Here is a 27,752-nt window from a genome sequence, read left to right as displayed (position 1 = left end):
AGAAGAATCCCAGGTGTGCAGACAAATGGAAGAGGTGACACGCTTTGGAAAGAACTTTCAGCTCAGTGTTCTAGAAGGATGTGTCGTTGGTGCCCACTCCATTTCTTTTCCCAACCTTTTCCCTAATTCAGTCTCAAGGACCCTACCTCTTTCAGACTGACACCAGGTATCATGTAGATCAAAGTCGGTCATCAAGGTCAAAAGCAATACTTGGCAGATATTATAGGGAAAGATTTAGAAAGATGAGAGCAGTAAAATACAAAGTGGTGCTGAGGGCTTCCCTGGTGGCGCAGTGGTTGAGAGTCCGCCTGCCGATGCAGGGGACACGGGTTCGTGCCCCGGTCTGGGAAGGTCCCACATGCCCCAGAGCGGCTGGGCCCGTGAGCCATGGCCGCTGAGCCTGCGCGTGCAGAGCCTGGGCTCCGCAACGGGAGAGGCCACAACAGTGAGAGGCCCGTGTAACGCAAAAAAAAAAAAAAAAAAAGTGGTGCTGAAGAAAATGAAAGAATAAAAAACAGTGATCTATTGGTACACTAACAAATTGAAAAAAAGAATTAGAAAATATTTTGTACTAAGGAGTTTCCTTTTAAACACCCTACCTGATCACTTGAAATAAAAGAGGATTTCTATGTTCTGGAATTTAAAGAATTTTTAGACTTCTGATCCTTTTTATCCACAACCTACACAATCTTTTTTATTTTTTTTTTTTGCGATATGCGGGCCTCTCACTGTTGTGGCCTCTCCCGTTGCGGAGCACAGGCTCCAGATGCGCAGGCCCAGTGGCCATGGCTCACGGGCCCAGCCGCTCCGCGGCACGTGGGATCTTCCCGGACCGGGGCATGAACCCGTGTCCCCTGCATCGGCAGGCGGACTCTCAACCACTGCGCCACCAGGGAAGCCCCACGATCTTTACAGATTGATATCATCAAAGCATCTTGTGAGAGTAACTATCAACGACACCTTGAAGAATTACATAAAGCTACAACTGTGGAAACTGAAATAAGAAACAATGCTCTTGATAACTTAAAAGGACCAACTGTATAGCACAGGGCACTCTACTCAATACTCTGTAATGACCTACATGGGAAAAGAATCTAAAAAAGAGTGGACCTATGTGTATGTATAACTGATTCACTGTGCTGTATAGCAGAAACCAACACAATGTAAATCAACTATATTCCAATAAAAATTTTAAGAAAAAGAAACAATGCTCTCTGAAGAGACACTTATTAGAAAAGAGAGGGAAAACTAAGAGAAATCCATAATTCAGGATTCCATAAGTACTTAGCCAAGCTTTACTGTTCATTTAGAATATGTGCAAATAAAAACAGCAACGTAGTCCAAAGGCCATTTTCATCTACTGGCTTTACAAGTTTGGGTTAAAACTTATTGACTAACTATCATCTTGGTTGAGGGGATCTTGGAATTATTTATTAAAACACACAAGACAAGCTACATACTTCACCACCTTAACTGTGGGTAAAAGATAACGATGAATAACAGACACTAAACCGGGGTCTAGCGATTCATTCTTGGGTGTGCTACTGTGACTCCTGGCAAGGTATCAGAACAGTCTGCTTTCAACAACAACTTCTGCATCTGTCCAAGCCAGGATGCTACCATTGATATACCATCTCTTGCAATTTTATTGGGATTCTAAATATAACAGTGAATTCATATTGGCTGTGTGCTATCCCATGATCTAAGTATCAGCTGACTCAATTCTTTAGAGAAAACGTGAAAGGAGATAAGCATGTGGTGGTACCTAACAAAGAAAGTATTACTCAGTGAACTCACATGTCCTTCCTTCCTCAGAGCACGATGCCAGGTTACAGTCTGGGGCTACCTGACTTTTCTATAGCCACTAAATATTGGGGTGGCCAAAAGATTCATTCAGTTTCTCCATAAGATGCCCCTAGTGGCACTTAGTTGTCTTTAACTTCATTTGAAACAGTTTTGTTAGTGACAGCTGTCATATCAGCGTGCATTTAAATAAAAACTTATCGGGCTTCCCTAGTGGCGCAGTGGCTGAGAGTCCGCCTGCTGATGCAGGGGACACGGGTTCGTGCCCCAGTCTGGGAAGATCCCACATGCCGCGGAGCGGCTGGGCCCGTGAGCCATGGCCACTGGGCCTGCGCGTCCGGAGCCTGTGCTCTGCAACGCAAGAGGGCACGACAGTGAGAGGCCAGCGTACCGTAAAAAAAAAAAAAAAAAAAAAAAAAAAACTTATCAAAATTGGTGGATTTTTGTGTAGCCATTTTAATATTGAAGATGGAAGAAATAAAGCAACATTTTCAGCATATTATGCTTTATTATTTCAAGAAAGGTAAAAAGACAACTGAAACGCAAAAAAAGATTTGTGCAGTGTACGGAGCAGATGCTGTGACTGATCGAACATGTCAAAAGCGGTTTCTGAAGTTTCATGCTGGAGATTTCTCACTGGCTGATGCTCCGCGGTCGGGTAGACCAGTTGAAATTGACAGCGATCAAACGGAGACATTAACTGAGAACAATCAACATTATACCACACAGGAGATAGCCAACATACTCAAAATATCCAAATCGAGCGCTGAAAATCATTTGCACCAACTTGGTTATGTTCATCGCTTTGATGTTTGGGTTCCACATAAGGGAAAAAAACCTCCCTGACTGTATTTCCGCATGCGATTCTCCATTGAAATGTAATAAAAACGTTTTGTTTTTAAAACAAATTGTGATGGGTGATAAAAAGTGGATACTGCCCAATAATGTGCAATGGAAGAGACTGTGGGGCAAGTGAAATGAACCATCACCAACCACACCAAAGGCTGGTCTTCTTCCAAAGAAGGTGATGTATATATGGTGGGATCAGAAGGGGGTCCTCTATTATGAGCTCCTTCCAGAAAACCAAACGATTAATTCCAGCAAGTACTGCTCCCAGTTAGACCAACTGAAAGGAGCACTCGATGAAAAAGTGTCCAGAATTAGTCAACAGAAAACACATAAGCTTCCATCAGGATAACGCAAGACCGCATGTTTCTATGATGACCAGGCAAAAACTGTTACAGCTTGGGTGGGAACTTTTGATTCATCCGCCATATTTACCAGACATTGCACCTTCGGATTTCCATTTATTTAGGTCTTTACAAAATTCTCTTAATGTAAAAAATTTCCATTCCGTGGAAGACTGTAAAAGGCACCTGGAACAGTTATTTGCTCAAAAAGATAAAAAGTTTTGGGAAAATGGAATTATGAAGTTGCCTGAAAATGGCAGAAGGCAGTGGAACAAAAAAGGGTGAATATGTTGTTCAATAAAGTTCTTGGTGCAAATGAAAAATGTGTCTTTTTACTTAAAATCCGAAGGAACTTTTTGGCCAATCCAATACATCTCTAGCCCTCAAAAACCATCTTGCAGGGGGCCTGATTCCTCTAGCTCAAAGCTACAGTAATCAAGACAGTATGGTAGTGGCACAAAAACAGAAATATAGACCAATGGAACAGGAGAGAAAGCCCAGAGATAAACCCACGTACATATGGTCACCTTATCTTTGATAAAGGAGGCAAGAATATACAATGGAGAAAAGACAGCCTCTTCAATAAGTGGTGCTGGGAAAACTGGACAGCTACACGTAAAAGGATGAAATTAGAACACTTCCTAACACCACACACAAAAATAAACTCAAAATGGATTAAAGACCTAAATGTAAGGCGAGACTCTATAAAACTCTTAGAGGAAAACTATGACATAAATCACAGCAAGATCCTTTCTGACCCACCTCCTAGAGAAATGGAAATAAAAACAGAAATAAACAAAGGGACCTAATGAAATGTAAAAGCTTTTGCACAGCAAAGGAAACCATAAACAAGATGAAAAGACAACCCTCAGAATGGAAGAAAATATTTGCAAATGAAGCAACTGACAAAGGATTAATCTCCCCAATATACAAGCAGCTCATGCAGCTCAATATCAAAAAAACAAACAACCCAATACCAAAATGGGCAGAAGACCTTAACAGACATTTCTCCAAACAAGATATACAGATTGCCAACAAACACATGAAAGGATGCTCAACATCACTATCATTAGAGAAAAGCAAATCAAAACTACAATGAGGTATCACCTCACAGCGGTCAGAATGGCCATCATCAAAAAATCTACAAACAATAAATGCTGGCTGGAGAGGGTGTGGAGAAAAGGGAACCCTCTTGCACTGCTGGTGGGAATGTCAATTGATGCAGCCACTATGGAGAACAGTATGGAGATTCCTTAAAAAACTAAAAATAGAACTATCATACGACCCAGCAATCCCACTACTGGGCATATACCCTGAGAAAACCATAATTCCAAAAGGAGTCATGTACCACAATGTCCATTGCAGCTCTATTTACAATAGCCAGGACATGGAAGTAACCTAAGTGTCCATCAGCAGATGAAGGGATAAAGAAGATGTGGCACATGTATACAATGGAATATTACAGCCATAAAAAGAAACGAAATTGAGCTATTTGTAATGAGGTGGATAGACCCAGAGTCCGTCATACAGAGTGAAGTAAGTCAGAAAGAGAAAGACAAATACCGTATGCTAACACATATATATGGAATCTTAAAAAAAAAAAAGGTTCTGAAGAACCTAGGGGCAGGACAGGAATAAAGATGCAGACGTAGAGAACAGACTTGAGGACACGGGGAGAGGGAAGGGTAAGCTGGGACAAAGTGAGAGAGTGGCATGGACATATATACAGTACCAAATGTAAAATAAATAAAATAGATAGCTAGTGGGAAGCAGGGAGATCAGCTCGGTGCTTTTTGCCCACCTAGAGGGGTGGGATAGGGAGGGTGGGAGGGAGACGCAAGAGGGAGGGGATATGGAGATATACGTATACGTATAGCTGATTCACTTTGTGATAGAGCAGAAACTAACACACCATTGTAAAGCAATTATACTCCAATAAAGATATTAAAAAACAAAAAACCAAAAAGCCATCTTGCAATTCCACATGATCAGTCATAACGGAAAGCAAGTGTGAGGGTTTATGTGTTGCATATGCATGTATATGTATGTGTGTGTATCTATGCACATACAAACACATTATGTGTGCGTGTGTATGCGCACCCAGAACCTCGATCCGCTGCTGCTCGCTAGCTAATCCATCCTGCTGGGGGTGGGCTGGAGTGCCATCTCTGGACAGGAAAGACCACACACTGCTTGGCCAACCTCACAGTCCAGATGATCTCTGGGTCGCCAGCAGTTCCCTAATGAGTACTCACCAATTCTTTGCTTGGGTCTCTCCCGCTTTCCTTTCAGATTTTGTGTTCAAATTACCTGTCCTTGACACTGGTCACCCAAAGATGGCTAATAAATATGGTATTCCCTCCCTATGGAATCATATGTTCTTTTCCAAAAATAAAGCCACATTCAAGGAAGATGAGAGAAAAGAGAAGGAAAGGGAAGTGGGACGTGGCACGGGGTTGTTCAAGATGTGGAGAAAGGGGTCCTCTACCTGCAGAGCCAGTCGCACGACCCCGGAGGTATAGGTCAGCATGCTGTGCAAAATATCCAGCAGGGAAAATAGCAGGGCGGCTGCCATCTCGTTGTTGTTTTTATTGTCCACATCCAAGCACAGTGTGGCAGTTTCAGTGAACAGGTTACAGACATGATGGACCAGTCCTGGGGGTAAAATAGGAGAAGGGGAAAACATTCATCATAAAATATAAAAATAACGTGTCACGTAAACCCAGCAGAGCAGGCATACATAGTCTACGTTGCATAAACTCTAAACAGTCCTTCAACTGTATTTGTACCAGGTACACTTGGGAAAGGTTTCTAAAATGCAGGTTCCCAGGCCACACGCCCAGAGAGTCTGCTCAGGAGCCTGGAATGAGGCCTAGGAATATACTTGTTGAAAAGCTCCCCCGCTGATTTTGATGGAAGGGTTCCCCAAATTACACTCTGAGAAACACTATACTACATGGACAGGCTTCCAGGGATGGAAGACTCCCTGACACTGCACAGTGCTGTATGCAAACATCCTGTCCCCAGGTTCTGTTTAAAGGTACAGTTCTTCATGGGGTGGCTCAGAGACCACAAGTGAACTGGGGAGCTATCAAGGATGGAAAAGTAATTGGGTCACCTCCAGAGGCTAAAGAAATGAAGTGATTTTTTTCACATGCATTCCAAAGTGTACGATAATGATTTTAAGCAATGTGAAATTGACAAATTGCCAGGTCTGTGTCTGCAAACTTCATATTCACACTGTGGCTGGCCTTCATCAACTTGCACTTTTTTTTTTTTTTTTTTTGTGGTACGCGGGCCTCTCACAGCTGTGGCCTCTCCTGTTGCGGAGCACAGGCTCCAGACGCGCAGGCTCAGCAGCCATGGCTCACGGGCCCAGCCGCTCCGCGGCATGTGGGATCCTCCCAGACCGGGGCACGAACACGTGTCCCCTGCATCGGCAGGCGGACTCTCAACCACTGCGCCACCAGGGAAGCCCTCAACTTTCACTTTGATGTAGTTTGTTATGACCAATACATTTAAGTTGGCATTTTTATTATTATTGTAACGCAGCATTACATTTTGAATTCCCAAAATGATTCAGATGTAAACGTGGTGAAAAGACAACATGAAATGTTATAAACCGAAACGGTAAGGGGGTCCTTCAGTATCAACAGATCTCAATGTTCTAGAAAAAAGTGAATCTTCGACTATAAATATTTTACACGAGCAGATGGGGAATAAAACATGGTAAGGAAGGAGGACGTGTTGTAAGCTGGACCTGCCATCCACTTATTTATTGGCCCTGCAATCCACTGGTCGCTAGTTCTCAGGACAATCGGATGGAAACTCTGCCAGGCACAGCCATCCGACCTTTGGTACCTTTCCCAGACACTGCACACGGTCATTTTCAGTAAACCAATCTAGTGTTCCTAGACAAGTGCAAAGTAATTAGACTACAAAAGCAATTAATTTTATCACTAAAGGCAGAGGGAAACCAAAATTACAGAGCATCATTCAAAGTTGTAATCCTTGCGGCAAAAACCGGTATAAGCCACAAAGCTGAAAATAAACACACTTGAAGGGAAAGTTGAATGAATTATTAGCAAAATTTCTCTATCAAGTGACAAGGTTTCATAGCACAAATCATCGATGACACATAGTAAAGAGAAGCAATTATTAGGACACATGCATTACACCGACAGGCGTTCTCTTCTGAGTTAGCATGCATCACTCAAGTGCACTCTGAATCAGCACTTGGCATTTGTGAGCTGCAGGTAGGGTAGAAGGGCTTTAAAACGTAGTATGTGGTAAACATATGCTGCAAGAGAGATGTTCTCTTTTGGGGAGTTCATGATTACTTTGTGACACATCATGCTGATGGTCAGAGGTGCAAGGGACTCAGCTATGTGAACAGCGGTCCTTCAGAAGGAGGAGGTGGACCCCTGGATACCCATTTACATGCTGCTTGATTCAGACGAAACAGCTGATGAACAACTGTGCTCTTCCTGATCTTTATTCAGTTTTCAAGCAAGGAGCACAAACAATGAATGCGATAGAATCCACGCTGGGCTGGCAAGCCTTTCCAGCCTGTGAAAAAACAGGCAACAAACACCAAGCTCTGACATTACACTTGGAAGTCACCTGCTGTCAGGGAAGGTGCTCATATGAGATTAGAAATGAAGTGTGACCTAAATATTTCTTCATAACAGTGAAAATGCCAGCAAAGTCCATTAATACGATGTTACGTGGCCTAACTCAGCCATATAGTCACTGCTCTTCATAGACAGAACTTTCACTTCAGATGAAAATGCAAGTTTTTCTTGTTTAAACATTTTATTATGAAAACAAAGAAAGTCATGAGAAATTTCAGTAAAATGAATCCTTATCACCCTCTTTCATAATTATCAATAGTTTGCCAATATTGTTTAATTATCCCCATCTACTTTTTTTTTTTAGTATTTTAAAGCAAATTCTAGATATCATCTTATTTCTCCTGTAACTGCTTCTGTAAGTCTCACAAATACCTTTTTTTAAAAAACAAAACCACAACGCCATTACCACCTAATACAACTAACCCTCTTCTTAACATACTCAATATATCATCTGCGTTCAAAACTCAACTGTCACAAAAAAACTGTCTTTTTTTACAGTTCATCTGTTTGACTCAAGATACAAAGCAGGTCCACACATTCCATTTGGCCACAGATCTTAAGTCTCCTTCAACCTCTAACAGTCCTCTTCCCCACCTGCAATTTTTCAGGCCATTTATTTGTTGGAGAAATGAGAATATTTTTCCTGCAGATGTTCTTGTTGGGTTGTTCTTATATCCCTGCATTTCCTATAAACTGGTAATTAGACCTAGAGACTCAATTTAATGCAGGTTTGATTATTTTGGCAAGAATACTTGGAGCTGGCTACTGTGTATATCCTGTCGCATTATATCTGGAAGGATATACTGTCTGGTTGGTCTACCCTTAATGATGTTGAAATTGACCCATGGGTTCACGGGTTGTTAGCCTAACTCATCCAGTATAAACTTCCACATCAAACGTTATCTACTAATGACCAATGTCCACTTGTATTATTTCTTTAGACATGGCAATACGGAATTTCCAAATTCTGTCATTCCTTGTATATTTTTTCATCTGCTTTTCTTCCATAAAGAACCTTCATTTATCAATTTATTTTGCTATCATAAAATATGGTTTGTAAAGGAAAGGCAAGGTACATGTTTGATAAATGTTTCTTTGTTATCATTCACCAATTTTCACAACAATGATTTTGGAGTGTTTGCAAGTCCAAATGGGACCGAGGTAGGGGGGTGGGGGAAGCTAGAAATTACCAAGGTTACTGATCAGTTCACTTTGGAGCATCAATGTGAATATAATAGATTTTTAAATAACATATTTTATGGATTTTAGTTGATTTCAATCACTATTATTTTTATGCTAAACTTGTTCCATCTTTGGCCACTGAGAGCCCCTTGAAAGTGACCTACCTTCTACTAAGATAATATGTCTCAAGCTCATCTTATGAATTCCTGCCTAAGACTGTGCATTAGCTACCTCTCGAAGGAGTCCCGGTTTCTTTTAATGAGACTGGTATTTAGAGACCATGGTCTCAGCACTAGAAACACTCATTGCTACTGGGTCACTGATTCAGTGGACAGAGATAAGAAGTATACATCTTTTAGACAGAAAAAAAATAATGAGTTCATGCAGATATTTCCAATTCCACACTCCAGAAATGGAACCTCATCTCTAAGCAGCAAGGGAAAAAAGACAAATAACATACAAGGGAACTCGCATAAGGTTAACAGCTGATTTCTCAGCAGAAACTCTACAAGCCAGAAGGGAATGACATGACATATTTAAAGTGATGAAAGGGAAGAACCTACAACCAAGATTACTCTACTCAGCAAGGATCTCATTCAGATTCAATGGAGAAATCAAAAGCTTTGCAGACAAGCAAAAGCTAAGAGAATTCAGCACCACCAAACCAGCTCTACAACAAATGCTAAAGGAACTTCTCTAAGTGGGAAACACAAGAGAAGAAAAAGACCTACAAAAACAAACCCATAACAATTAAGAAAATGGTCATAGGAACATACATATCGATAATTACCTTAAACGTCAATGGGTTAAATGCTCCAACCAAAAGACACAGACTCACTGAATGGATATAAAAACAAGACCCATATATATGCTGTCTACAAGAGACCCACTTCAGACTGAGGGACACACACAGACTGAAAGTGAGGGGATGGAAAAAGATATTCCATGCAAATGGAAATCAAAAGAAAGCTGGAGTACCAATACTCATATCAGACAAAATAGACTTTAAAATAAAGACTATTGCAAGAGACAGAGAAGGACACTACATAATGATCAAGGGATCAATCCAAGAATAAGATATAACAATTATATATGCTCCCAATATAGGAGCACCTCAATACATAAGGCAACTGCTAACAGCTCTAAAAGAGGAAATTGACAGTAACACAATAATAATGGGGGGACTTTTAACATCTCACTTACACCCACGGACAGACCATCCAAAGAGAAAATTACTAAGGAAACACAAGCTTTAAATGACACAATAGACCAGATAGATTTAATTGATATTTATAGGACATTCCATCCAAAAACACCAGATTACACTTTCTTCTCAAGTGCGCACGGAACATTCTCCAGGATAGATCATATCTTGGGTCACAAATCAAGCCTTGGTAAATTTAAGAAAATTAAAATCATATCAAGTATCTTTTCTGACCACAACACTACGAGATTAGAAATCAATTACAGGGAAAAAAACGTAAAAAACACAAACATATGAAGGCTAAACAATACGTTACTAAATAACCAAGAGATCACTGAAGAAATCAAAGAGGAAATAAAAAACTACCTAGAGACAAATGACAATGAAAACATGATGATCCAAAACCTATGGGATGAAGCAAGAGCAGTTCTAAGAGGGAAGTTTATAGCTATACAAGCCTATCTCAAGAAACAAGAAAAATCTCAAATAAACAATCTAACCTTACACCTAAAGGAACTAGAGAAAGAAGAACAAACAAAATCCAAAGTTAGCAGAAGGAAAGAAATCATAAAGATCAGAGCAGAAATAAATGAAATAGAAACAAAGAAAACAATAACAAAGATCAGTAAAACTAAAAGCTGGTTCTTTGAGAAGATAAAATTGATAAACCATTAGCCAGACTCATCAAGAAAAAGAGGGAGAGGACTCAAACCAATAAAATTAGAAACGAAAAAGGAGAAGTTACAACAGACACCACAGAAATACAAAAGCATCCTATGAGACTACTACAAGCAACTCTGTGCCAATAAAATGGACAACCTGGAAGAAATGGACAAATTCTTAGAAAGATATAACCTTCCAAGACTGAACCAGGAAGACACAGAAAATATGAACAGACCAATTACAAGTAATGAAATTGAAACTGTGATTAAAAGTATTCCAACAAACAAAAGTCCAGGACCAGATGGCTTCACAGGTGAATTCTAACAAACATTTAGAGAAGAGCTAACACCTATTCTTCTCAAAGACTTACAAAAAATTGCAGAGGAAGGAACACTCCCAAATTCATTCTATGAAGCCACCATCACCCTGATACCAAAACCAGACAAAGATACTACAAAAAAAAGAAAATTACAGACCAATATCACTGATGATTATGGATGCAAAAATCCTCAACAAAATACTAGCAAAGAGATCAAGTGGGATTTATCCCTTGTATCCCAGGGATACAAGTATTCTTCAACATAAGCAAATCAATGTGATATACCATATTAACAAACTGAAGAAGAAAAACCATATGATCATCTCAATACATGCAGAAAAAGCTTTTGACAAAATTCAACACCCATTTAGGATAAAAACTCTCCAGAAAGTGGGCATACAGGGAACTTACCTCAACATAATAAAGGCCATACACGACAAACCCACAGCAAACATCATTCTCAGTGGTGAAAAACTGAAAGCATTTCCTCTAAGATCAGGAACAGAAAAGGCTGCCCACTCTCACCACTATTATTCAACATAGTTTTGGAAGTGTTAGCCAAAGCAATCAGAGAAGAAAAAGAAATAAAAGGAATACAAATTGGAAAAGAAGAAGTAATACTGTCACTGTTTGCAAATGACATGATATAATACATAAAGAACCCCAAAGATGCCACCAGAAAACTACTAGAGCTAATCAATGAAGTGGTAAAGTTGCAGGATACAAAATTAATGCACAGAAATCTTTTGTATTCCTATACACCAATGATGAAAAATTTGAAAGAGAAATTAAGGAAACACTCCCATTTACCACTGCAACAAAAAGAATAAAATACCTAGGAATAAACCTACCTAGGGAGACAAAAGATCTGTATGCAGAAAACTATAAGACACTGATGAAAGAAATTAAAGATGATACAAAGAGATGGAGAGATATACCATGTTCTTGTATGGAAAGAATCAATATTGTGAAAATGACTATACTACCCAAAGCAATCTACAGATTTAATGCAATCCCTATCAAATTACCAATGGCATGTTTTACAGAAGTAGAACAAAAAATCTTAAAATTTGTATGGAGACACAAAAGATCCCGAATAGTCAAAGCAGTCTTGAGGGAAAATAATGGAGCTGGAGGAATCAGACTCCCTGACTTCAGATCACACTACAAAGCTACAGTAATCAAGACAGTATGGTAGTAGCACAAAACCAGAAATATAGATCAATGGAAAAGGATAGAAAGCCCAGAGATAAACCCACATGCCTATGGTCAACTAATCTATGACAAAGGAGGCAAGGATATACAATGGAGAAAAGACAGTCTCTTCAATAAGTGGTGCTGGGAAAACTGGACAGCTACATGTAAAAGAATGAAATTAGAACACTCCCTAACACCATATACAAAAATAAACTCAAAATGGATTAGAGACCTAAATGTAAGGCCAGACACTATAAAACTCTTAGAGGAAAACATAGGAAGAACACTCTTTGACATAAATCACAGCAAGATCTTTTTTGATCCACCTCCTAGAGTAACGGAAATAAAAACAAAAATTAACAAATGGGACCTACTGAAACTTCAAAGCTTTTGCAAAGCAAAGGAAACTACAAACAAGACGAAAAGACAACGCTCAGAATGGGAGAAAATATTTGCAAACGAATCAATGGACAAAGGATTAATCTCCAAAATGTAGAAAAAGCTCATGCAGCTCAATATTAAAAAAACAAACAACCCAATCCAAAAATGGGCAGAAGACCTAAGTAGACATTTCTCCAGAGAATATATACAGATTGCCAACAAACACATGAAAAGATGCTCAACATCACTAATCATTAGAGAAATACAAATCAAAACTACAGTGTGGTATCACCTCACACCAGTTACAATGGGCATCATCAGAAAATCTACAAACAAATGCTGGAGAGGGTGTGGAGAAACGGGAACCCTCTTGCACTGTTGATTGGAATGTAAATTGATACAGCCACTATGGAGAAAAGTATGGAGGTTCCTTAAAAAACTAAAAATAGAATTACCATATGACCCAGCAATCCCACTACTGGGCATATACCCAGAGAAAACCATAATTCAAAAAGACACATGCACCCCAATGTTCATTGCAGCACTATTTACGATAGCCAGGACATGGAAGCAACCTAAATGCCCATCGACAGATGAATGGATAAAGAAGATATGGTACATATATACAATGGAATATTACTCAGCCATAAAAAGGAACAAAATTGGCTCATTTGTAGAGACATGGATGGATCTAGAGACTGTCATACAGATGAAGTAGGTCAGAAAGAGAAAAACAAATATCGTATATTAACGCATATATGTGGAACCTAGAAAATGGTACAGATGAACTGGTTTGTAGGGCAGAAATTGAGACACAGATGCAGAGAACAAATGTATGGACACCAAGGGGGGAAAGTGGTGGGGGGCGGTGGTGGGATGAATTGGGAGATTGGGATTGACATGTATACACTAATATGTATAAAATGGATGACTAATAAGAACCTGCTGTATAAAAAATATAAAATAAAATTCAAAAACAAAACAAAGCCTTCAAAAAGGAACACAATTTAGATCTTTATTAAAAAGGCAATGTATTTTCCATGTTTTACTTAAATTATATTGCATTAGTCATTTGCAATCATAGTCTATATGGAATTTTCCTTTGGGGGTTTTCATGTTTGGGTTTTAGGAAAGGACCCCCAATATATGGCTAATCTCTGAATAAATATTTTAACATTCCTAAATAAATAAATAAAATAAAAATTAAAAAATAATTCAGATTTTGGCCACAGAAGTGACACTTGGCAACTGACAGTTTCTCTTAGCAAATGATCATGGGATAAATGGAATAAATGCGACATGGATGGTGTCAACTGACAGATGATGTGGGTTTTAAAACTCTCTTTCATGTATGTTGAACTGACCTTAAGTAAGCAATAATTGGAATAACTGAAGTCCAAATATCATGTGTATCACAAGTAGCCATATTTAGCCACTTGCGCTGTCATGACAATGACAATCAGAGAGTGGTGGCATTATAAAGTTCCAGGGACACCAGTGATAAAAAAAAAAGGGAATTTATATCCAGAATACGTAAATGATTCCTAAACTCAATAATAAAAACCCAAAATACCCAATGTTTAAAATGGATAATAGACTTGAACACTTAGTTTACAAAAGATATGTCAGTAAGCACATGAAAAGTGTTCAACATCATTAGTCATCAGGAAACTCCAAATTTACAATGAGATACCACCACACACAAACAGGAATAATTATAATGAAAAAACTGACAACACCAAATGTTGGTGAGGATGCAGAATGACCAGAACTTCCATATACTGCTGATGGGAAACAGATGGCATTTTTTTATAAATTTAAATACCTATGTACTACATTTCCTAGCAATTCCACTCTTAGGGATTTATCCAAGTAAAATGAAAACATATGTCCACAGAAAGACTCATTAGACCTGTGTTCAAAATAGCCCCAAATCGGAAATAGCCCAGGTGTCCATCAACAGCAGAACAGATAAACAAACTGAGATATATTCATACAATGGAGTACCACTCAGCAACAAAAAGGAGTGAACCACTAAATCCCATAATAACATGGCTGAATCTCAAAAACAGGGCTGAAAGAAAGACACCGGGAACAAAAAGAGGGTATATAAACTCAGCTGTTTGAATACGTTTAAAGAAAACTCGTCTATGTTGATTGAAACAGAATAGTAGCCGCTTCTGAGGGAGGGGCAGAACAGACCTTTCTAGGGTAACAGAAATGTTCTATACTTTAACGAGGTGTTGGTTACAGGAATGTATGCATTTTTCAAAAATGACTGAACTGTATATATAACATTTGTCCCTTTCACTGTATATAAACCATACCTAAATTTTAAAAGAAAATCAGTTGGGATAGACTGAGAGAGGTCGGAGGCAGTTAAGTGAAGCAGGAAGTGTGGTCTCTGCTGGAATGAGAGCAGCATTTACTGAGCACCTGCTTTGTGCCTGGCACTGGACTTTTACTTGGCTTTTTACATTTAATATCTCACCTGAATTCTCTAACAGCTCCAGGAGACAGATGCTAATTCTCTAACAGCTCCAGGGGACAGATATCTCCACTTTCTAGATGTGAAAACGAAAACTCAGGGGATTTAAGTAACCAGTTCAAGGTCACAGAGTAAGCAGGAGTCACAAAGTGATCTGAACCTGCATATAACTCCAAGGTCCATTTCTGTCAATACCACGGAGCCTCTGGGAGCAACCAGTGGGGAACTGAGACCAGAAGGTCAATGAGGAAACCTCTGCAGTTATGCCATGACCAAGTGCTGGTGAGGTGGGAAGCAAGGAGGGGGCAGAAACATCCCTCAGCAAGTGTGATTTGTGACTTCCTGGCAACAGTGAGGTGTGGCCAAAAAGCCTCAGTAAGAGACAGGAGAACTAGACCCTCACTGGAGGAAATGGGCAAGTGAGTTTCCCAGGAACTATAATGTACGTTAGTTTTCAAGACACACTGGGTTTGAGATAACATCCAAAAGCTAAGGCCCAAAGGCTGCTGGAGATAAAGGCCTAGAAACCAGCTAACAGTCAGATTGGAAAAAGGTGGGAGATGACTGGAGAAAGTGGAAAAGTTCCCGAGGACGGGCAAGACAGAGGCCCAGAGTTAAAGACTGAGAGATGAGTAGATCTCAGACAGGGGAGGAATTTACAGGGGAGATGGAGGCAAAGGTGCCAACATAACAGAGAAAGAGCCATAATAACATAATGCCACAGACATCAACAAATGACCAGAATCGAACAGAAAAAGGGCGTCAAGGGTATCTAGTTGACACAGTTCAAAGCCTGAGAAAAGTTCACCGATTGGGTCACTTCCAGGTTACTGATGACTGTTGTTGGTAAAATTTGTTAGGTCCTGTGCCCTGAAGTCAGACTTCAAGTTGCCAGACCTTCCTTGTTACATTTTCCCACATACCATGTAGGTTTTGACATATTTGCTTCCATGCTGTCCAGAATTTCCCCATAGAGGGAGTTAGGAAATAGAGTTTCTTGGAAGGCAGGAGAGCGTGGACTGGCATTTGCATAAAGCTGACCACACCAGTTGTCCACATCCTCTGTGGGAGCAAAGGAGGCAGCCTGTTGGTCCCCTCACCTCACCCTACGGAACCTGAGGATTAGACTGTTCAAATAGGCAAAGCTCTGTGAATGAGCTAACACATGATGCATTTTACTAAAGTGAAGGCATAAATCTAAGGAGGTGGCGAAGGGGAGGAAAGGAAGTTAACATTCCCTATTTCTGTACTTTCACTCTCCCCAGTCAAGAGAAAGACACTCCACCTCCAAAGAGACTGAATGAAGTTCCAGGATACTGCGACGCTGTGTTCTCCAGAGTGAAAACTTTCCAAGGGATTCACCTGTCAGCAGGCACGTGTGTATGGCTCTTTTCTACCTTCCCCTGCCCCTAAGAAGGCTAATGACAATACAGCAGAGGCAGAGGCCTGAGCCCCTGGGAAGGGCCCAGCCATTTCTTTTGCTGCTGTCTTGGGAGGGGGTTTCTGCTCCTCTTCCCTCAACCAGACCCAGTCTGAGCTACACTAGCCACCTGTGGCTAAGGTCAGCTCTGCTCCAGACCCTCAGGGCAAATGCACAGCCCTTGCTATGTGCCCTGGCCCTCCCCTCGGGCTAGCTGGCTTGCATCTGTGTGCAAGGAAGAGACGGCTCTCCTGCAGGAGGGTGTTGAGATCCAAGAGTGAAGTTCCAACGCCGAGGCAAACACACAGGAATAGTAACACCCAACTCTGTTTCTAGGCCAGAAGATGGACCTAGTATAGAAGTGGGGCTAAGGGCGGTCCTCTATGGAGACCAGTATAATGAAAAGGGTTTCTGTACATCGCTTGCCTGTCATCTCCCTTAGAGATGCTGTACAAAGACATTTGGGATAGCGTCCTAGTACTTCCCAGTCCTCTGGCCATAATGCCATCTTAGTACTCCATCCCAGCATCTCTAAAAGAAATCAAAATTCATTAAGTCATAGAACGCAAGAACTATTTTACATGAATCATAACCAACTCTTCAAAAAAAAATCCAAGAATTATTCTGTGTTAATTATAAGCAAATCTCTAAAGGGGTCATCCCCATAAGTTATTTTCAAGCGTTTCATATTCCAGAAATATTAATGTGCATGAGCTGTTCCCAGCTTTGGTCACTGTGTCCTTATTATAATATTACTTTCTCAAAATCTGTTGGAGCAGAGAACTAATACAAGAGTACACTTTAAAATTCCAAGCTTTTGAAAGTACTTTTCATTTCTATCATTAATGATTTGAAAACAACACTCTAAATCCAAGCATAAGCTCCCCAGATAGAGGCTTCCTTGCAGATAATTCTACATTTACATCATACAAACATGTGGTCATTTCCACTAGGGTTCATTAGAGTCAACCTAAACAGACAATCCGGAAGAGGAGTATAAAAGTATCTGTGCAACTCGATGTGGGGAAATGGTTTTGTTTTTCCCAAAATGATCAACGCTTAACCACCAAAACCACCAAAGTCACATCACATCAGCTGAGTTTAACGTCTCCTTTTAAATAGAACAACATGGAGGGTGAAAGGGGCAATGCTGTCCTGGATACACTGAAGGGTAAACGGAGGCATCTGTGAACGGCATGGGTCCTGAGCTTAGCATCCCAGCAACCATTCCTGGCCAAGATTAAGGAGCTAACACACACACACAGAAATGACCCCAAACGAAAACACGTCCAAACATCTCTGAGGTTAAGAATTACTGAACCATCTTAGTGTCAGTCTTTGCCTCTGTTTTTCCAGCCCGTTTATCTGTGTCCAACCTGCCTGCACAGGCTGGCATAGGTGCTTCCTAAGAGGCCCTGGGTGTCCACACAGTGCCCGGTCCCAGCCCAACCCCTCACCCCAGCCTTCATCCTCCTCCCGCATCTGCTCTCCCAATTCTGTTTTTTTTTTTTTTTTCTCTTTTTTTTGGCCATGCCGTGTGGCATGCAGGACCTTAGTTCTCTGACCAGGGGTCAAACACGCGCTCCCTGCAGTGGAAGCACGGAGTCTTAACCACTGGACCAGCAGGGAAGTCCCTGCCCTTCCAATTCTGCATGCCTCTGCCCTGGAGCTTTGGTGTCCACTCTCACCTAAAGCCCTCACCCTCACACCTGTCCCTCCCAAACACCGAGGGCCCATGAGAGTTTGGCTTTCCCCGGCCAGGAGAGGAACACTGAATAAGTCTTGCTAGATGATGATGACTAGCCAATTCATAATTCTGTGCTCTGAAATTACTAACTCATTGAACCTGAAACGGAAAGTATGTCATAGGCTGGGACCTCTCAAATATGACAGACACTAATGTTTAAATGACATTTTTCTTCCGAAAACCTGAACGGACTCTGTATTCAGGGCATTCATTCTGAATTACTTTCCTAAGAAAACTTTGTCTATGAGAGTATCTTAAAAACAAACTCACTCCAGCTCCCCTGAGTCTACAACTGTCCCTGGATTCTCCTGTGATTAGCACAGAATCACTTAGTTCCACAGATAAAGAACACTGGACTGAATTATTGCAGGTGTATGATTTATCCTGGCCACCTGTCTCAGGGGCTGCAATGCCCTTTTCTGGTTTAAACAGAGGTCCTGAACTTTAGCAACACATAAACCTATTTCTGTGTGGCCAGAATGAGGCTCTAGTTGCATACTTGAGAGGTAAAAGTTTTGGACAGAATGAACTCAATTATAAAAACCATTGAAAGGAGCAGCTTAACACGTAAAGGATTTATGCACTGAAGATAACGTGAATTTTAATTACTCAGAGACAGCTAAGAGAGCATAGGATTAATTTAAACAAATATACCTGGAACAATTTTGGAAAGTGAGAATATAAAAAGTAGAAGTGGATGCTAATTTCATACCTGAAACTTATAATACAATGTTGTTTATGACTAAGTAAATTTTATTAACTCAAAGGTACAGAAACTTTCCAGTTTTTATCAGGAAATTAATGGGTAAAGAACAATGAATCATACACGTGCAACGCCCAGGAAAGCGCTAGAAGAGAGTGGAGTGGAGGAGCAGGGAAGGAAACCCTCCTGGGAGGGAGGGAGACTCCTCAGCAGCAACACAGCCCGAAGTCCACTCCCCAAAGCCTGGAAGCTTTGTCTAATTCCGTTCCGACTACAACGCAGCACTTGCTGAATTATGAAGGGGCTTCTGTGAGCTGGGCCCTGAGCTAGAGATGTGCTCTTGAGGGCCCAGAAGACCTTCAGTCCTTCCTTTTCCTTCCCCTGCCATCTACCTCCCAGCTGGTGGGTAAACATTCAGGAGAAAACATGCATCAGTCCCTTAGCCAATGGTTCATTTGCAATATGCAGAGCTCATATGATGTACATTTCATAGTGCCAGACAATGGGGGAAAAAACTCAACAAGTGGCTCCTTCTTTTCAAGGCCCGTTAAAAAGATATCCACATGGGAAACACATCACAGAATAAAAGGTCAGCTTGGTGCTATCTGTCAGAGACCAATGATCGGTGGGAGGACAGGGCAAGGAGGGACTAAAAGTGGCCTTGGTAGGACATGAGGGTTTGGATAGGCAGGAGAGAGGCGGGGCTCACTAGTTTTGGTCAAGAAACACGAGAAAGATTTCCAGTTGGGATTTGAACATGCCGTAGTCAAGCAATTGTGTGAGGGCTAGAACACAGGGCCTGTGAGAGGGTGGCTGCAGTCAGATTCCCAAGGCAGAAGACCCTAGGTTTTCTCCTATAGGCAATGCAAAGTGGCAAAGATTTCTCCCATTGGTTTCTTATTATAAAAGCGATATATACTCATTATGGACAAATTCACATTTTGCATTTTTTTCTTACACTCTGTAAATATTCGAATAATACAGATATATGTATTTGTATATAAAGTGTGTGACATAGAGAATTAAAACTCCCCAGACATTCCATTTCCTTAAACATCACGATACATAAGGGCTTGCTATGGATTCTTTCGAGGCATATGAAATATACATAAACACACACACACACACATGCATGGAACAGAGTCTATGGCTTGCTTTTTTTCACTGAAGAATGTGTCAGAGACATCTTCCCACACTATATAAAGTGCTTACTTGTTCTTTTAAATAACTAGATAGTATCCCATTTTTTAAATAAAATTCCATGATAAAGTTAATCCCAAGAAGGAGAAGCCGGGAAGTTTAGATATCGCCTGGCCGCTGTATGCTCTGTGCAAGGTGACTGTGTCCCCAGCCCTGTTTTCTTCCCCTGGAGTTCCAGAAGCAGGGCAGGGAAGGAGAGAGCCACACCTCTCTGGGGAACACATTTTAGCATTTGAAACAGGGGAGTGGCAGTGGTGATGCGTCATCTCCAGGATCAAACAGCAAGGATGCAGGGCTATAGCAAGAATGAAAAGGAAAGTGATGGACAGAAAAGAGAAACTGGGGGGAGAAGGGCTTCGGGTGTCACATTCGGGCCCCTGGTTCTAGCTGTTTCTGGGGCCCAGGAATGATTCTGCCTCGAGTGCCATCAGACACCCTTGGACTCGCAGACCTTCCACTTTTCATGTGGCTAGTTTGAGTCAAGTTTCTGATACACGCAGGTAAGAGTCCTAACCAACACAGAGACTGGGAGTTCTTGTTTTTAAGTCCTCTTTTAACTGGATAGATTAGCAGTTCCCCAACTGTCAATTTTCAAGTTACTCAGTCATCTTCAAAAAATCCTTTCTTGACTCCATGCGTTATCCCCGTCCTACTTCCCTTTCTTTCAATCTGCATTTATTTATTTATTTTTATTTTTGTCAGTCTATTGCAGCCCCAAGTCACCCTCCTCTCCCCAGAGGCAACTAGTTTTACTTGATTATTTTTTTATCTCTGTATCACTAAATAACACGCTTGCAGTTTTTTAGCTTTAGACATTATCTGATGACTTCCTACCACGCAATAATGAAGATGCAGGGCTTCCCTGGTTGCGCAGTGGTTGAGAATCTGCCTGCCCATGCAGGGGACACGGGTTCGAGCCCTGGTCTGGGAAGATCCCACATGCCACGGAGCAACTGGGCCCGTGAGCCACAACTACTGAGCCTGCGCGTCTGGAGCCTGTGCTCCGCAACAAGAGAGGCCCTCTCACCGCGATGAAGAGTGGCCCCCGCTTGCCACAACTAGAGAAAGCCCTCGCACAGAAAACGAAGACCCAACACAGCCATAAATTAATTAATTAATTAAAAAAATAATAATGAAGATGCAGCTCTCTTTCCCCACCCCAACTCACATGCACACAATTCCCACGCCTCATCCCCCACTATGATTATCTCTTACTTTTAATCAGATTGATGCTCAGTGATTACATTGCTATGACTGTAAACACTATTCCTAAATAAATCATATAGAAAACTATGATTATTTTTCCTTTCCTGGGAAATTTCTTGTTTTCCCTGGAGTTAATAATTTAACTCTTGTTTTAATAATTTAAAAATTTGATAATTTAATAATTATTAATGATAAATTATTAATAATTTAATTATTAATTATTTCAATTTTAATAATTTGACTCTTATTTTAATGGCATTTTGAGACCATGGTAGGATAAATAATGCCCCCTCTCCCTAAAGATATCCACATCCTAATCCCTGCAAACTGTGAATATTACCTTATAATGGCAAAAGCGACTATATAAATGTGATTAAGGATCCTGAGATGGAGAGATTATCCTGGATTATCCAAGTGGGTCGAATGTAATCACAAGGGTTCTTAGAAGAGGGAAGCAGGAGATCGGAGATAGTAGTAGGAAATGTGACGACAGAAGCAAGAGGTTGGAGTGATGCAAGGGAGGGGCCACAAGCCTAGGAATACAGCAGCTCTAGCAGCTCTTCAACTTGGGTTTTCAAGGCAGGAAAACAGAAACCTCTAGAAGGAACGAAGCCCTGCCAACAGATGGCTTTAGACTTCTGACCTCCAGAACTGTAAGAGAATACATTTTTTATGTTGTTTTAGGATGCTAAACCTGTCGCTTTGTTAGAAACTAATACAAGGAGGAAACAAAAGTAATTCTTTTGGCTTAGTCTGTCGTCTTTACCAAGAAGTCCTCAGCCACTGTTCCTACTGATGAGACATACTTCTGCGTTTGCATCAGCTGATAGACCAAAACCTTAGAGAACCCAATCTGATAATGTTAGAGATGCTCTATAGTCATTACATTGTTCTGTAGGAAAAGCTTATGAATTGGCTCATTTCTGGTTGGCCAAATATGGAGAGGGAGACTATATCGTTCAAATTATAGCAGAGAAAGCACAATGGACTGACAGCCTGGAGACACATATCCTGGTCTCAGCCCTACAGAACCTAACAGAGTGACTGTGGTCAACTCTCTCCTTCTTACTGAGCCATAATTTCCTTACTAGAAAATGACGATGAAGGAGCACTGTGTGACACCTGAGGTTTCCTTTAGCTCTGATACTTTGTAATTATAAGTCAGAATGTGGCAAATGAATATTGTGTTCCTCTAAACCTACTAAACCGCTACATGGAAAATTATTTGCAGACACTTCAATAAAGATTCACGATAACAAACTGTGACTGTTAGTAAAATAAATAAATAAATAATAAAATAACATCAATACTCTAAACTAAAAGCTAGATATTAGAACTAGCCAGAGAAACAGTAATAATAGCAAAAACCTAGATGGCTCTTATCACGTGCCAGGTACTATTCTAAGTGCTTTAACAGATATCTAACCAAAAAAAAAAAAAAAAGTCTCCGTAACAGCTCCATTTCACAGATGATGAAACTGAGGCTGAGAAAGGTTAGATGCCTTTGCCAGGGCCATCTGGCTCCACGGTCTGTGCTATTACACACTATGCAAGATTGCTTTTCTGTAACTGAAATGACTGAAAAAGGAAAAAGAGGAAAATAAAACTATTCAGTCTAATAAGTGAATGCAAAAAAACCCCAGATTTATTTTAAAAGATGTAATTAGGAACAGATAAGGATAAGCAAGGTAATGGGGAGGGCTTTACATAGCAAGTTGAATCTCTCCCACTACTAGAGAAATAGAAAGGGCTAAAGAAGAAGTGTAAACAAAAAGAAGGGCTAGAAAACTGCCATGGCACCAAGACACTCTGCCTTGAAAATCAATCTACTTCATTAAAATCTTATTTTGTGGGCTTCCCTGGTGGCGCAGTGGTTGACAGCCTGCCTGCCGATGCAGGGGACACGGGTTCGTGCCCCGGTCCGGGAAGATCCCACATGCCGCGGAGCGGCTGGGCCCATGAGCCATGGCCGCTGAGCCTGCGCGTCTGGAGCCTGTGCTCCGCGACAGGAGAGGCCATAACAGTGAGAGGCCTGCGTACCGCAAAAACAAAAAAAAAGAAAAAAGAAAAAATCTTATTTTGCAAAAGCGATTTTGGCATTTGTACACAGCAGGCCTATTATCCCACAACAGTCTTCCACGTCAGTGACATCTTTCCACATTAGTTAATTAACAGATGCCACACACAGAATGAGCCTATTCTAGCTGATGGTGCAGGAGACACAAAGCAATATTAGGTATTCCACACCAGTGCTGTCAAGTAAACGACAACAATCAGCAGGGAATGTATATCCTTTTCCATTTTCTGGTGGAGAAAATAAACATTAGGAAGAATTTCTTTTTTTTGCATTTTTAATTTTTTTATTTTTTATTGAAGTATAGTTGATTTATAATGTATTAGTTTCAGGCGTACAGCAAAGTGATTAATATATATATATATGAATATATATATTCTTTTTCAGATTCTTTTCCCATATAGGTTATTAAAAAACATTGAGTATAGTTCCCTGTGCTATACAGCAGGTCCTTGTTTATTTGTACTTAGCTTTGATGCTTAACAACAGCTGTGCTTGTCTTTATATGAAGCAAAATATCTTTACAATACTATTCTGCATTCATGCCAAAACCCGGCACTGCCCAGCGATTGCTGCGGACTCTAAATGAAGAAACACTGAATGTCGAGCTTGCAAATGCAGTGTTAGGAAATATCAGCATTGTGGCGGCCATCCCCATTCTCCTAGGTCTCCACCTTGAAATTCGGAGCTTAGCATGGATCCTCCCCCATCATTCTTTTCAAACATCTAATTGAATAAATTCATCAAGATTTTTCTAAACAGTTATCGGAATTTGTTCTTCTTAGTGATAGCGATCACTAGATCCTCATCACCTGAACTTAAGTCCAAAAAAAAAAAATCCTTGAGCACCCGTCAAGTACAAGGCAGCACTCCTGATGTTTATAGAGGCACAGGCGGAGGGGTCCCTCCCTCTGTGGCTTGGGTAAGTGGCCACAAATCAGGGATGAGGAGACACCAGACAAACAACCCAAAGCAGAAGATGTCAAATGCCACCGGGAGATACCAATGAAGTGACATGAGATGTGAAACCAGAGAGACTGCAGAGCCCGTCCAGAGGATCAGGGAAGGATTCTCCTGGGGCCATGTCTTCTTTCCAGCTGACTCTCATTACAGCCAGTTGGCCTCAGGGTTCCTTTTCACCTGTCTGGCCAAAATCCTCACGAAGAATTTTATATGTAGCTTTTATATATCGAATTTCTGAAAAATCTGAAGTCACATTGGAAATCAATTCAAGCTATAAAGGAACTTGCAAAAAACTCACTTAAATATTAATGTAAACGATGAAGCTGGCAGAAACAACCATAGAAGAAAATATATGAAGAATACTGGTTAAAAACAGAAAAACGTAATACTCATTCTTTACCTCCTTACACTTGACCTCTTCATGGCTCTTGACACATTTGACCTTCTGGAAATGCTGCCGCCTTCTCGGCTTACAGGATACCCCACACTTCTGGGTTTCCTCCCCGTTCACTCCTCAGTTTCCTGAAGCTCTTTTGTCCTTCACACCGCAATCAAGGTGTGTACTTATCTGATGAGTTGTCTGTCTTCCCTACTAGACCATAAATTCTACAAGAGCAGGAAACACATCTACTGGGGCTATTCCTATCTCACCTAAGCCTAGCACAGTCCCTGGTTCATACCGGGTACTCAACAAACTTGTGTTGAGTAACTGACATTACAACAAGGTCGAAGAAGGGCTCATTCTAGAAATTCATAGCTGATCAATCATTAGAAAAACCATTAATAGAAGACACACTTAACAGTGTGTGGGAATAAACAAATATTACCCAAATGAGAACAAGCAGAGGCTATTCGGAGCTTGCTGTAGCAAAGGAGTCAGCTAGCATCACTTGTGTTTGGCAGAGAGTCAAAGGCAGGCAGGCAGGAGAGAGACAGCTTTATAGTGAAAAGACAGAGAGGCTTCGCAAACACACTGATTGGAGGCTGTTGGCATGGGGAAGCTGGAGGTGGGTTAACTAAGAGCAAGGCACCTTGTCCTTGTCTGGGGGAGCATATTTGACTTTCTGTGGCTGGTCGTGAGTTGGAAGCAGGGGAAAAAATTAAGGAAGCCGGCAGTTACTGACCAAGTCCTGACCGATTTGGGCCAAATGCTACAGAGGTGATGGTCTGGCGTCCTGGAATGGTTGCTGCAGAGGTTGTAAGTCAGAAGTCTATTTTCATATAGGATCTGACCACTGTCCATTTATATAACTGGCCAATCAACAATAGAGGCATATGCATTCAGGGCAGGAACAAGGAGAGGATGCCCACTCTCACAATTTTCATTAAAAATTCTGTTGGAAGACAACAAGGACCCACTGTATATACAGCACAGGGAACTACATTCAATATCTTGTAACAACCTATAATGGAAAAGAATGTAAGAATATATATATGTATATATGATTCAGTTTATACACACACACACACACACACACACACACACATATAACTGAATCATTTTGCTCTTCACCTGAAACTAACACAATGTTGCAAATCAACTATACTTCAGTTAAAAAAATAAAAATTCTGTTGGATAATCTAGCCAAGGCAATAATAATAGTTAACTACTTTCATAGTTAACAGGCTTCTTTAAAAGCCTATGTGGGGAGGGGACTAATGAGATTTGCAACCATTAAAAAAGATGAAGTAGAGCTACATGTACTGATACAGAAACATGTCTACAGCATAGAATATGGAAAACCAAGTTAATAAATAATACATACAGTATAATAGCATATATACTACAGGCATTTAAGAGTACTTTTTTTTATTAAACACTTCCTAGTTTTTCAGCACAGTGCTGTTTTACACACTTTATCTTTACACACATCTCATCTAATCCTCCATGGCCATCCAGTTATTATTCCCATTAGTTTGCAGACGAGAAAGTGGGGACCTCCCAGAGAATTGTAAGTAAGGTGTAAACGCAGGCAAGCTAACTCCAGACCTGGATTCTTCCTCACTGTCTACTTCTGCTGGGAAAGCTCTACGTACATGGATAACCCAGGTCACCTGGGTTTGCTTTTAACTTCATACACTTCCTCATTATATAAATTTTCATAATGAGTATATGTTGCTTTTATGATTGGAAAAGATACAGATATTTTACAACTTATAAAAAATTGAATTGTAAATTGACAGCACTTTCTTTTTTTTAATCATGATCTGAAACTTACAAATTTGTTAGCAGTGAGTAAGGCTTCTGTTCAGAGTTCAGTTTTAACCTTTGTAACACCAAGTATGCTTGTATTCCATTCTGACACTTTCATGAGGTTTGTTCCACCTTGAAGAAAGTTTCAAGTGTCTCAGCTTTGAGGAAGCTTGATACCAAGAAAATAAATACTACTTGGAAGCTTGTGAGACATTTAAGTACTGGCTTTGCTTATCTAATTGGGATGGCTTTGGTACAGGAGCATGTGAAAGTCAAGGAGACAGAAAATGGAGCTGAGAAAATGACATACTCTGGTCATACTTCCTGGAGGTCTCAGAGCAAAAGCAGTCTCATTCCTACTGGCACAACACTGTAAATCAACTACACTCCAATAAATTTTTTTAAAAAAGAGAGAGAGAGAAAAAACGAATGTTATGGGGGAAAAAAAAAGCAGGACTGCTATCCCATACACTTCTGCTTTCTCCAACCTTCCACCCACTCCGCCCCCCCCCCCACCCTCACTTCTGAGTTATTCAATTTCACTTAAGTTTCCTTCCTCTCTCCCTTTCATCTGTTGTTTTCAACTAAGCCAATTTCTCAATCCAAAGGAAACCTCCCACTGGCTTTGGCTTTGGTGGTCCCTCAAAATTACCATCCTATTTTTCTTTCCTTTTTTTTTTTTTTTTTTTTTTTTTTTTTTTTGCGGTATGCAGGCCTCTCACTGTTGTGGCCTCTCCTGTTGCAGAGCACAGCCTCCGGACGTGCAGGCTCAGCGGCCATGGCTCACGGGCCCAGCCACTCCGCGGCATGTGGGATCTTCCTGGACCGGGGCACGAACCCATGTTGCCTGCATCGGCAGGCGGACTCTCAACCACTGCACCACCAGGGAAGCCCTATCTCTCTTTCTTTTACATACAGTGTAGATAAGTCTGTTTCCTTCCTATTTTTCCTACTGTTAAAGTTATCAATAGAATTTTCAAAAAGTACTTCACTACAAGCACTTTAGCATTTGATCATCTATTTTCAACAACGGCTTATTTCTCACTGCCTTGCTGGGTTCTCTGTCACTCATCACCAGTTGGTTGGTAAGAGAATGTTTCATTGGGCACAAGGGGACAGTAACAGGATCTTTCTGAAGACTGGGAGTATCTAGATGGTAGGGGGTGTTATGCTTTCATTCTCTT

General features: G+C 40.7%; 1 protein-coding gene across 4 annotated transcripts in view; it reads right to left on the bottom strand.

Annotated features, from left to right (window-relative positions):
• ULK4 (unc-51 like kinase 4) overlaps window positions 1–27,752 on the bottom strand; it is a 517,204-nt gene that overhangs the window by 166,303 nt on the left and 323,149 nt on the right. For all 4 annotated transcript variants that reach the window (XM_060022287.1, XM_060022288.1, XM_060022289.1 and 1 more), the window contains one exon: window positions 5,482–5,648. In XM_060022287.1, the coding sequence (XP_059878270.1) occupies window positions 5,482–5,648 (167 nt within the window). The remainder of the gene's footprint in view (window positions 1–5,481; window positions 5,649–27,752) is intronic.

The sequence above is a fragment of the Delphinus delphis genome, chromosome 10 (assembly GCF_949987515.2).
Source record: "Delphinus delphis chromosome 10, mDelDel1.2, whole genome shotgun sequence".
NCBI classification, from domain to species: domain Eukaryota; kingdom Metazoa; phylum Chordata; class Mammalia; order Artiodactyla; family Delphinidae; genus Delphinus; species Delphinus delphis.
The sequence above is the reverse complement of the archived record's forward strand: the minus strand, read 5'-3'. Positions and strand labels throughout refer to the sequence as shown.